The 12764-nt window shown below is 37.5% G+C and overlaps 1 protein-coding gene across 3 annotated transcripts in view; it reads left to right on the top strand.

Annotated features, from left to right (window-relative positions):
• LOC306854871 (retinoic acid receptor gamma-A-like) overlaps positions 1 to 11246 on the top strand; it is a 51076-nt gene extending 39830 nt beyond the window's left edge. For 2 of the 3 annotated variants that reach the window (XM_079393152.1, XM_079393153.1), the window contains 6 exons: positions 595 to 736; positions 1037 to 1200; positions 2823 to 2999; positions 3673 to 3877; positions 4156 to 4314; positions 7470 to 11246. In XM_079393152.1, the coding sequence (XP_079249278.1) occupies positions 595 to 736; positions 1037 to 1200; positions 2823 to 2999; positions 3673 to 3877; positions 4156 to 4314; positions 7470 to 7795 (1173 nt within the window). In that variant the 3' untranslated portion in view covers positions 7796 to 11246. Of the gene's footprint in view, positions 1 to 594; positions 752 to 1036; positions 1201 to 2822; positions 3000 to 3672; positions 3878 to 4155; positions 4315 to 7469 lie in introns of all 3 variants that reach the window. The other variant, XM_079393151.1, reaches the window with a different exon arrangement.
• Positions 11247 to 12764: the final 1518 nt, after the last annotated feature.

Below are 12764 nucleotides of genomic sequence, written 5' to 3'. Positions count from 1 at the left end.
AACCTTACACTTTGATTTAAAATTGATCAAACAAAATATGTTCCCCAAAGACAGAAAGACAGGCATAAAACAAACAAATATGTATTCTTTTTTATAATAAGACCGTACCATACAATCCACAGATTTTATTTGGACAAAGCCTAAATGTTGCTTATAGGTCAATATAATATGCATTTGGCTTTTAAACTTAATTTAGCCGTACACCAAAGCTAAATTAGCCATAATATGAATTTTCCAATGTTAATCATGTTTGAACCCTGTAGTGGGAAAAAGATTTGTGAAAAAAATACAGCCTAATGAGAAGATTATAAAACACTTATACAAATAAGGCACTTCTATTACATGTAATTACATTATAACACATTGCATGCATAAACTAAGCACATGTGATAATTTGAGTGCTGCCACCTAGTGATACTGCCAAGATCAGGACTTTTGTTTTCATTCAAACACACTCTTTGGTGCCCTCTGCTGATTTATCTGTTGAAGTGAATAAAAACTGTATAATGTAATCTATAAACTGTTCTCTATTACACAAAATTCATTCCAATTCCATATTTTTGTGTTTCTTTCTCTCTCTTATCTTCATAACAGGGTTTTTTCCGTCGTAGTATCCAGAAGAACATGGTGTACACCTGCCACAGAGACAAAAACTGCCAGATCAATAAGGTGACACGTAACCGCTGTCAGTACTGCCGGCTGCAGAAGTGCTTTGAGGTTGGCATGTCTAAGGAAGGTAAAAATCAGAGCAGTACGTCCCCATCTATACTGTTCTCAGTTCACACAACCAATAAAGACATGCAAGCTGTAGTTTAGAGTGAATTCAGGAGTTTGTGAAAAGCACATCTATTATTACCTCATAAATAATAATAATAATTAAAAAAAAAAAGTCTTGTTCTGAACTACCTGGTATGAATAAAACCCTAAAGAAATTGTATTGTCTAACTCTCTTGAGTAGCATGTTTTTTATTATTATTATTTATATTCATGTATGCTACATGTTTGGCTTCATTTTGTGTTGTTTTTTATCTTTAAGCGGTCCGGAATGACAGGAATAAGAAAAAGAAGGACATAAAAGAGGAGGTGGTTCTTCCAGAAAGCTACGAGCTGAGTGGAGAACTGGAAGAACTGGTTAATAAAGTTAGCAAAGCACACAGGGAAACCTTCCCTTCGCTCTGTCAGCTCGGAAAATACACGACTGTGAGTCCTGAGCTCTCACACTTTAATTCATATTCACATACATCCTACTGTCTGTCAGCTAAATAAACATGAGCAGGACTATGTGGGCCAAGATCCGCACCAATGTAATAGCATCACACATGTACTGAACCATCAAATATAATGTGTAGTTTCTCATTTAATATAAGACTACAGGGATCGATCAATTGATTGCCTTATATTAAATGAGAAGCTATATATAGATTGCTTTGGTACATTCATGCAGCTGATTATGTACATTTGCCTGTTTCCTACATTAGTGGCTATTGTCATGTTGCTCAAAATGTATTATAGTTCTCTGCTATAATCTTTCCCCTCAAAACATCTAGTCAGTTCATCGTATAAGTCATTAAATGCAAAATTGTTGATCTAGTTGTCATAAACTGTCAAACATATATTCTACACATCTTTATTAGACTTTTTGTACATCATTACCTGATGTAAACTATGGCAACAGTTTGGATGGCAGTTACTGTACTGAAATGCAGAAGGCTGCACTTCTTATGTATGCCATATATCCTTTCAAAAGTCAAATTTACACCACTGTATGTGAGATATTGATTGAAAGAGACTGTTTCAAAATGTTTGAAGGATTGAGGATATGGTCGATCTTCCAATTTTTAGCTGCACCCTTCGGTCATTGTAAGGCCATGATTGACAACATTATTTCATCTGATATGCACCTCTGTCCTTGGCCTCTTCTTCCTCTTCCTCTGTTTTGCCTCTGTACACTTCCATGCATCTTTACTCCTCTTCCTCCTCTTGTCTGTTGACCCTGATTATTTTCTGGATGTTCATCCATCATCAGAATTTGTAAATACTTGTGTTGTCCTCTGTCTATATATGCTTTCCAATTGAAGGTTCATGAACTGGTTTATAATTGGTTGATCTATATTCTCTTCATTAGTGAGAGTCAAGATTCACTTGCACAATTCATGGCAAATTTACAAAAAGTCTAATAGAAACCATTTTGAGCAACATGATATTAGCAACTGAAAATGTAGGAAACAGCAGACAAATGTACATAATCAGTTGCATGAATGTACCAACGTGATTAAAATTTGTTCAAAAGAATGAGAAACTGCTTTTATGATGTGCACAAGTGACTAGATGATGTGGAGGTAGAACAAGTAGTTTTGAAAATGTCATTTCTAATCTGAGAAATGCACCAAAGCAACTGAGAAAAACTGTCAAAAATATCAAAATAAACTAAACTTGGATTATTAACTAAATTATGGATTATGAGCCTGGGATTTTCATGTCATAAATGCATTGTAGACATGTTTTGTGAACTATTATAAGTCAGAATTGCATTACAGATATGTGTACTGTGAATTATTAATAGTCAAAATTTTCAGCTGGCTAGTCAAAACTGAAATGCAACCAGTTATACTGAAACCTCTGTCCAGCATATCTCCTATTGTACTTGCTATTTTATACTGCTGTTGTAAACAAACAAACACACACACACACACACACACATAATGCAAACACACTGAATTTCCTTTCAGTGATTTAACAAAGATTATTTTTTTATGACATTTTGGTTTAATTGTATAGAGATGTATGGATAAGTATTTTTTCCTGTTTTACTTTCACTTCAGAATTCCAGTGCAGACCATAGGGTTCAGCTGGATCTTGGACTGTGGGATAAATTCAGTGAGCTCTCCACAAAGTGCATTATAAAGATTGTGGAGTTTGCCAAACGTCTGCCAGGTTTTACTTCACTCACCATTGCAGACCAGATCACCTTACTGAAATCTGCCTGCCTTGATATACTGGTAAATACGATAAAAACTTCAGTTTTATGTTTTAGGGGCAGTGCAAACAAAACCCATTCTTGCATTGAAAAACTAGATGTAGCACAAGGGAAGTTGGTAGAACGCATGGTTCTAAGTAGTAAATTATACAGTAGATGCCACATCTTAAAGGGATAGCTCACAAAAAAAGAAGAAGAAAAAAAAAGTCATCATTTACTCACCCTCAAGAAGATATTTTGCAGAATGAGCAAAATTACCCAGACAGCTGACGGTAGCCATTGACTTCCATAACATTCTTCAGAATATCTTTTTGGTGTGTGTTCAGCAGAAGAAAGAAACAAGTGGAGGGTGAGAAAACGATGACAGCATTTTTATTTTCAGGTGAACTATCACTTTAAGGCCGATTCATTATGCATTGAGAGACGCAGAGAAACTGCAACAGACACATTCGGCGGGTTTTGTCGGATCAGTGTGTAGATCACTGTTGTCAGCGCTTGTTTGTCAGGTCTTGGAACATCTGAGGGGTGACATACTGTAATATGGTGACTGTCTTTTTTTTCTGTGTCTGTTTGTGCAGTGTGAATTGGCCTTTAAAAATTCAGTGCACGTGGTGTGGGATTCTGAGCAAAAAAAAAAAAGAGACACTGTACCCTTTCATGTAGTTTTTTATTAATTGTGAAATTCAACTTTGCAGATGTTGCGGATTTGTACTCGCTACACTCCAGAACAGGACACTATGACCTTTTCGGATGGACTGACCCTCAACAGAACACAGATGCACAATGCTGGTTTCGGCCCACTCACAGACCTGGTGTTTGCTTTCGCCGGGCAGCTCCTACCCCTGGAGATGGACGACACAGAGACAGGGCTCCTTAGCGCTATCTGCCTAATCTGCGGAGGTACTGCTGTCGCTCAGTGTGTTATTTACTTCTTCTCCAACTACTTACAGGTAGAAACTCAATTGCATGTGGAAACTATGACTTGGGTTAATAATAAATAGCTGGGCAAGTTCTGTGATGTGCTAATCTTTTAGAGTGCTGTTTTAATCTTTGCACCTTCAGCAGTAGTTGCTCTGGTTGTCCTGCTTCTTTGCTAAACATTTTGACTCCATGGTTGGTTTATTCCTTCTGCTGTCATTGAACTCTGATTGACATGTCATGCCTTTCTGAATGAGTAGACCGCATGGACCTGGAGGAACCTCATCGGGTTGACCAGCTACAGGAACCTCTACTAGAGGCGTTAAAGATCTACGCTCGCCGGCGACGTCCCAACAAACCTCACATGTTCCCACGAATGTTGATGAAGGTCACAGACCTCCGAGGCATCAGCACTAAAGGTACGCATTGTTTATGCCTTTATGGTATTACTCAAGCAGGTTTGGGTGCAAAACTTTGATGAATGCCTCACATACGGGTTAGGACTGACATTAGTAGCCTTGGATCACGGGTTGTTTGAAATAAATGTACTTTTGCCGAATTGACCAAAAAAGACCCTCTCTCTCTTTAGTGCTGCCTGGCGGCATGTGCGACTTCACGATGATATTGGTCTCGGTCTAGCACGGCGTGTAGAGTTTGTGCTGTTGTTAATTGTAGCCATGTTTTGATGTTTCTGAGCCATGTTTTTGGCCATCCTGGTCGTTTTTTCCCTTCAATTTTTCCTTGCAAGATTTGCTTTAATAGCTGGTATTTGTGGTCGTTTCGGGCGATGTGGCCTAAGTAGTGACACTTCCTGCTGATGATGGTCTTTAGCAGTTACCTGTCAGTGCCCATGTCTTGCAGAACTTGTGTGTTGGTGGTTTTGGCTGTCCATGGGATTTTCAGCATTCTTCGATACAGCCGCATTTCGAAAGCTTCGAGCCTTTTTGTTGCTGTTGTTGTCAATGTCCCCGTCTCTACTCCATACAGCAAAATTGACCAGATGTAGCATTTCAGTGTGCGCAGTTTCAGTGATGTACTCAAATTGCGGTCTGCGAGAAGTGTTTTCCATTTAATAAATGCTTGCCTTGCTTGTTCAATTCTGCTCTTGATTTCGACTTCATGGTTCAGCTGATCGTCAATGATTACACTAAGGTATTTAAATCGGTGTACTTGCTCCGAGTTCGGCTGACCTTCATAACCTTTGTTTTCTTTTTGTTAATTCGTAAGCCCCATATTTGACTCTCTGCGGCAACTTCGTCCAAGATTTGTTGTAGGTCTTGTTCCGAATCGGCCAGCAGTGCAGTGTCGTCGGCATATCTGATGTTGTTGATGTATTGTCCATTGACTTTAATACCAATGTTTTTGTCTGCTAGTGTTCGATCAAAAATCTGCTCCGAGTAGATGTTGAAAAGGATCGGTGACAGTGGGCAGCCTTGTCGTACACCTTTTTGTATTGGTGTTGGATCTGTCAGTTCGTTATCATATCGGAGTTGGGCTGTTTGCTTCCAGTAAAGAGCAATGATGAAGTTGGTGTCGTTTTTATCTAGTCCCAGTTGTTTTAATAGAGCGGCTAGTCGGTCGTGGTCTACTGAGTCAAAGGCTTTCTCGTAATCTATGAAGCAGATGTACACTTCTTTCTGATGTTCATAGCATCGCTGTAATAGTATCTGTATACAGAAGATTGCTTCTCTTGTGCCTAGTCCTTTGCCTGACTTCGCTGTTTTGATTGCATGTTCTACTTCTGATGTTAGAATGTGTAAAGCGTCTTCCGGCGTCTGTTGGTCTTTTTCTGCAGGTGTTCTCGCGGCGCCAAAGAGCTTGTGTATATAGTTTGTCCAGGTGTCCATTTTTTCTTGTTTGTTTAAGATTGGTTGGTTGTTGTCCGCATACAAGGTTGGTGTTGGGTCTGGTCTGTAGATGTTACCAGCTTCTTTGAGCTTCTTGTGCAGATTAAAATTGTCATGTTTTTTAATTAGTTCCTCAATCTCGGCGCATTGTTCTTCCGTCCACTTTTCTTTTGCCTGTCAGATTGCTTCTCTGTTCTTCTGTTGCGTTTGTTTATACTCCTCCAAGTTTTTATTTTTGTACGTACTTCGTTTGCTCATTAGGTCGAGAATGTATTGTGTCATCCGTCGTTGTTTCTTTTTCGGTGATTGGTGTCCCAGCATGTCTTCTGTTGTTTCTGTGATGCATTGTTTGAACGCGTGCCAGTACTCCTGAACATCTGCTGTGTCTGTTGTTATTGAGCGGATGCTATCGTTGAGATGTTGCTATACTTGTCGTTTATCGGTGCTGTTCTTCAGTTTCTCCAGGTCTGCTCGTCTCGTCTTTGTACGTTGTATTGATCGCAATTTGAGTCTTAGTGTAGCTATTACTGGGTTGTGATCTGACAATATATCAGCTCCAGAGTAGGTTTTTGCTGTAAGCACACTGGACTTAAACCTGATGTTAATTAGGATATAATTTATTTGGTTCCTGACGATGTTGTTGTCGGAGTCTTGCAGCGAGGTCCACGTGTACAATCGTCGAGGTGTTAATTGGAACCACGTGTTAGCGATACTGAAATGTTCTTCTTGGCAGAATTGAACCAGTTTGTCACCTCGTTCATTCCTTGTTCCTAGTCCGTGTTCTCCGACAATGTTCTGCATTCAACCGTGGCCGACCTTGGCGTTGAAGTCGCCGAGGATTATGGTGATGTCTTGTTTATTCAGCGGCATCAGCGTATTGGTTAGTTGCTCATAGAACGATTCGATTTCATGATCTTGTTTGTCTGCTGTTGGAGCATAAACCTGTAGAATGTTCACGTTGACTTTGTTGCCTGCTAATTGTAGTAGTGCTATTCGTTCTGATACTGGGGTAAAGTTGGTGACTTTATTTACTAATTTCTTGTGTACTATAAAGGCGACACCGTATGTTTGTTGGGAGTTTCCTTCTCCTCCGGAACAGAAGACGTGGTGTTCGCTCGATATAAACTTTTTTGTTCCAGGCCATTTAGTTTCGCTTAGACCGATTATGTTGATTTTAAGTCGATCCATTTCTTGTATGACATTTGCTAGTTTTCCTGCTTGGAGTAAGCTTCTAACGTTCCAAGTTGCTACTTTGAAAGGGTTCATTACATTTACATTTAGTCATTTGGCAGACGCTTTTATCCAAAGCGACTTACAATTGGGAATACAAAAAGCGATTAATCTTGAAGAGGCAATCAGACAGAGGAAGTGCCTGTAACACCAAGTCTCAGTCATTGTTCAAATAAGTACAAGCTAGTAAGCGGAGAGAAAGATAGAGGGAAAGAGTTTTTTTTTTTTTTGAGTTCATTGACACAAGCTCGGAGATTCTTAGCACCGCTGTCACATTTAAGGGACGCCGATACTCAGGGCCTTTGTTAAAAAAGACCCAAGTTCTTCAACTTATGCATGTCGGGTCCAAGAAGTCCCAAGAAGTTTGTGTTGGGTACAGATCTTAAGACCTGAGAGCACCTCTGCTACACACTCATGATAAATATGTAAAATATGGACCTAAATTAAGATATTAACACACAAAACATGAAGACGATCATCTTTGTGTGTGTGTTTAGGAGCAGAGCGAGCCATCACTCTAAAGATGGAGATCCCAGGCCCCATGCCTCCTCTGATCAGAGAGATGCTGGAGAATCCTGAGATCTTTGAGGAGAGCTCCGAATCTAAAGACACCGGTGCTTCTGCCCCCCAGCCGCCTCCCGCCATCCAAGCCATCAAACGTGAGAGGGATGAGGAATCTGCTCTGGAGGATGAAGAGGACGAGGATGATGAGTGTGTGGAGGAGGGACGGGACCGAGCAGGGGAGAGCGAGGATGAGGAATGGGGACTCCTGCAAGTGGACATGGGCGGAGCTAGAAAGAGTGTGACAGGAAGAGCACAGTGACCGCTGGAGGACAGTATGTATGCGGGTCTGATACATACAGATAACAGCGGACAACATTGTATTCCAGACACCTGATCAGTTGATACAAACAAAATTATTCAGTCAAGCAATTTCCCATAATGACTAAAAAAAATAAGCTTCATATGACAAAAAACATGCACAACTTTGCACATCTAGTTTCCCTCAACTTTTCAGAAGCAGTAAAGATTAATTGTAAAAATAGAAAACCTTAAGAACATGCCAACGCTGTTACTTCAGACAGTGTTCCTCTAAGAAATGAAAAAGAATGCAAGACCAGAGAAAAATAAGCCATAGTGCCATATCTGGAAGTTACTTGTTGTATGCATATTTTGTACTTCATTTGGAGATGCCAGATATTTTAGAATGCATCCCAAAGCCTTGTTCTGTAAGGGAAACTTTTTTCTTTTTTATGACTGCATATGGATACATAATCAGAACTGATCAATGAGAAAAGAAAAACAAAAAGAACAGCAAACAACCACATACAGTAAATGCCCAATTCAATACAACATACATGTACTGCTTAATGTAACTTTATACTCTTGATATTGCATTGTCTCAGTTATATTTTGTTTTGAATATTTTCAGCAGCTCTGTGCTTCTTTCAGTGTGTTATTATGTGTTATTGATGACATGCCTCTTTACGAAACACTCCAAATTCACAGCCCTCCAGCCACATAACTCTACATCTAAATTTGACACTTAGACCAACTTTAGGTTTTGGGCAAATCAAGGACCAAAGGGGATCTTCATGTCTCAGAACATGTGTGCACTATACAGTACATATATTTTATCCTCAGCTATTCTATATCATTAAGCAAAAAGTAACATTAAAAGCTAAAATGTAACATTTTTCTCTCTGGGATTTAGAAGAGTTGTGTGATTAGGTATTAAAAGCAATAACACACTGATATGTTAGATAAGAAGAAGAAGAAGAACTCTAGAGTGTCAAACATGAGCCGAGCATCTCAGCAAACATGAGCAGTGGTGTGCACAAACTGTTCCTTTCAGTCTCGTAATAACTGACTATAAATATATTAGTTTCTTTGCAGATAGTGGAAAAAAAATGTTTACATTATTGAGCTGTATAATAAAAGAGTTTTAAATCTCCAGCAGATCAGGGAGGCTTCGGAAATTGACTGTGTATTGCTTTAATGGATGTTCATCAAACTAAATAATAATTATAATAAAACTCAAAAAATTCAATTACATCAGTCTGTCAGAATTACTGACTTTATAAGAGTGATAGAATAAGACAATTCATATCATAAATAACAGAAGAGTTGTCTAATTCAACCAAATATTTTTTTTAAGCGTAACCAATAAACCATTTTTTTTTACTCTATATCAGCAACCTTTGAAGTATGTTGGACCACCATGTATTCATATGAATATGAATATGGTAATCATTCAGTACAACAACCTGTATGGTACCATGCAATGGTACTGAATACCATGGTACTGAATGGAATACCGTGGTACTAAATGATTACCACATTCATATACCATGGGATTTACAATTTAATTCAAATGTGCTTCAAAACTTCAACGAGTACCATGGTATTAATAACATGATATTACTATGTTAACAGTTATTTGTAGGTGAGAAATATCATATAGAGTAGGATGTTTTTGATTAAAAAGCACCCTACAAAATTAGTTCTATAGTGAGTTCTGTAGTCTATAGCATTTTTTTCAGTATCCTCTTTGTCCTTCCGCCCTTCTAAGGTCTGTACACGCCACTGATGACAACGTTATACCTCCTCACATGACAGAACAGTGTTACCAAAGCAACTCATAAGCTTCTGATTGCTGCATATATAGAAGCATCACAGCAATATATTTGGGATATAGCCATATGGTTTAAGATTGTAAGCTGCGTGCGTGCATGCATACTTGTATACGACTTGCTTAAAACTGTAAAGATATCTCTTTTCTACTTTCATCTTTCTACTTTTGTGGCACTGCAAAGCATTTTATTTGAATACATCCAGAGGACATCTCAGACTTTTTGACTTTTTAAAAAAATGTTCTCTTAAAATATTTTCAAATATAAACAAACTCATGTTCTTTTATTTATTGCATATTTATCCTTGTCTCGTTATATTTTTGTTCTGTCTGTAGTCAGTGATGCATGTTATGAACTGGGTTTTTGACCGCTCCCATAATTCCCTGTCTATCTCTTATTTGATATCCTCTCACAGAGTGAAGGAGTTTGTCTTTGTGTACCACCATTGTAATGATCAGCCAACATGTAGAGGTGCTTAGACAACAAAGTGAGATCGTTTCCATAGATCTCAGAACAGAATGAATGCATGATTACCACAGAGTATGCTGGATAAATCTGCAGTGATCATAAAGTCTAGCAGCTTCATGTAAATGCACTGATCCGGATACGTGACAGGGTAAATATGCTCTGCAGAGGCAGCAGTAAACGGTGGTACTCAACAGAATTAGTTGATCTCTTCTAGAGTCTAAACTTCCATCCTCAGACCAAAGACAAACAAGCCATGTCTCTGGAAATATGATAAAAGTCCCTAGAAATGCATTAACCCTTCCAAGTCAGTTCAGCTTTGATAAATGTGTAAATGTAGCAATCCATGGCAAAGTGTAATTTAAGAAGGCCACAGGATGTTAATGTTTTTGCGAATTATCAAAGCAAATGTTTTTTGGCATACTTTCTTTCCCCTCCAGACTCAATGTCTGTTTTGTACATTAAACATGAGATATTGGATTGAATTAGAGACTTTTTCTTTCCTTTTTTTCTTTCTTAAATAGTGTTTATCTTTTGTGCTTGTATTTTGCCATTTAGTGCAGAGGTCAATGCTTTTCTGGTGGTTTGGAATATGTGTATATTACCTGTTTATTTACATTATTTGTTGCTAAATTTGTCATTTTATTTTTGACTTTGTCTCTTCTGGGTTTTAAAACATAGGAAACATGGTGGTTAGAACTGCAAAGAAGAATACACAGACAATTTTTTGTTTTAATGCATATTTTTTATTTTACTAAATGATTTGTATTGATCTGTGTTTGTTTGTATTTTCTCCCTCGTGTTCTAATTTCTAAAAGACGTTAACTATGGTTTCCCAAACTGTGTTCTTTCTTGTAAAAAGGATACCTATTTGTTTTGTTTTTTGCCAACATGTTTTAAATATAATAGCATTTAATGTGTGTTTGTATTTTTTCCCACCATGCCTCATCTCCCCATTCTAATTTTGCATTTTCTTGTTTTTAGCATTTGTCTCGGTTATGTGCCTTGCAAAAAAAAAATGCACAACTTATGGAAATTGTTACAAGAATCTTACTGTACATGCAAGTGAAAGTCCTTAAGTATTAATGACTTTAAATGATGTCCACATAATGTCTGGCCATTTTTTTAAATACTTTGTTTTCCAAATGTTTTGATTTTATAAAGAAATTTCTCATCAAATTCTGTGCAGTCATACTTTCCTGCAGAATTAGGAGAGGTAACTTTGTGTGTTTTCTTATACAGCATTTATCTTTTAGATTTAGATTTAGTTTCGTTATCTTATGCTGAGTCATTGCAGACTTTTTAACAAATTTGCCACACCATCAAATAACCATTAAAAAGTAGAAATCAAAATCGTTCAGATAATCTGAAGTGAAAAATCTAAAAATGAAAACAATTAAAGTAATCCAAAATACAAATCCAACACATTGTTTTGTTATTTTACTAAAATAGAGCCATAAATTAGTAACTACTTATAAATACAGGGAACTAAATCCTAATTATAGAGGAACTGCTTAGAATGAACGTCCTTCCTCATCTAAACTGCCTCTTAATGGCAAGTGACCTTATAGTGTTTCGTCTCGTGGGCCTCATTTATAAATGTTGCGCAGAAACCATCCTAAATTTGATCTTACAAACATCTCTCAAATATGCATACTGTACATGTGGTTCATGAGAATGAACGTACGCTCCACTTTCAGATGTGAAATCTATGAACCGCAAATGATCTTGAACTCGCGGGCAACTGAATGGTTTCAGCTCTCTGCTTATAAACGACTCCTAATTAATGTAAATGAACATGTAAAAGATCACCAGTCATCGTCCAAATTCTTTAATTAAGAACAATGAGCTGCAAAAACAGCTTACATTTTCAAAAACCTGCAGTACTCCGATAAGACGAAGAAGATCCTGTAGCAGTGAGATTTTAGAGCAAATACATACAGTATGCACTGTAAAAAAAAACGGTAAAAGACTGTAAAAATGCCACAGTAAAAACCTATTAAATGATTAACAGTAAGTTTCCTTACTGTATACGGTGAATAACACAATCACTGAAGGAAAGAACAAGAAACAAAACTACAACTGAAATACAGCCACAGCCTTAAATGAAATCAACTGAAATAAAACAGCAGAGGATGATTAAACAACTCCACAAACAGCAGCACCAGCTCCACTTATTGCTAACCAATTTGTCTTCATTTCTTTCATATATCTACAGAAATTCTTTTCAAAAATTTTTTTTTACTTTACCATTTTGTTGCTCAGTGTTTGCTTTAGTTGGGCTCTTGACTCTTTAATGTTAGTCGTTCTCTGGTTCTTGTAACTGTGTCTGTGAAGCACGTTTGTTATGACAAGTAAAGCCAAGAGAAGTTATAATTAAGAAGTTTTGGTTAACTGCTGATGGTCATCATATGACCTGATTCACTGATCTCAATTAGTGTCACATGATATGGGTGAGCTGTAATTAATTTCATATTGTTTATGGTAGTAATATCACTCTACAAGATAAGTTGACAAGCTATGAAGGAATTTAAAAACATTTTATGCACAAATCCTTTAGAGTTACAGCACCATTTAGACAAACACAGACATCAAGAATGGTGACTATTAATAATAAAACACAATTCATGCTGCAAAGCATGCTGGGTACCAGTAAAAACCTCCCAGCATGCATTGCAGCATGAATAAATTATG

The sequence above is a fragment of the Barbus barbus genome, assembly GCF_936440315.1.
Source record: "Barbus barbus genome assembly, chromosome: 35".
Lineage (NCBI taxonomy): Eukaryota > Metazoa > Chordata > Actinopteri > Cypriniformes > Cyprinidae > Barbus > Barbus barbus.
This window is presented reverse-complemented; position numbering and strand designations above follow the sequence as displayed.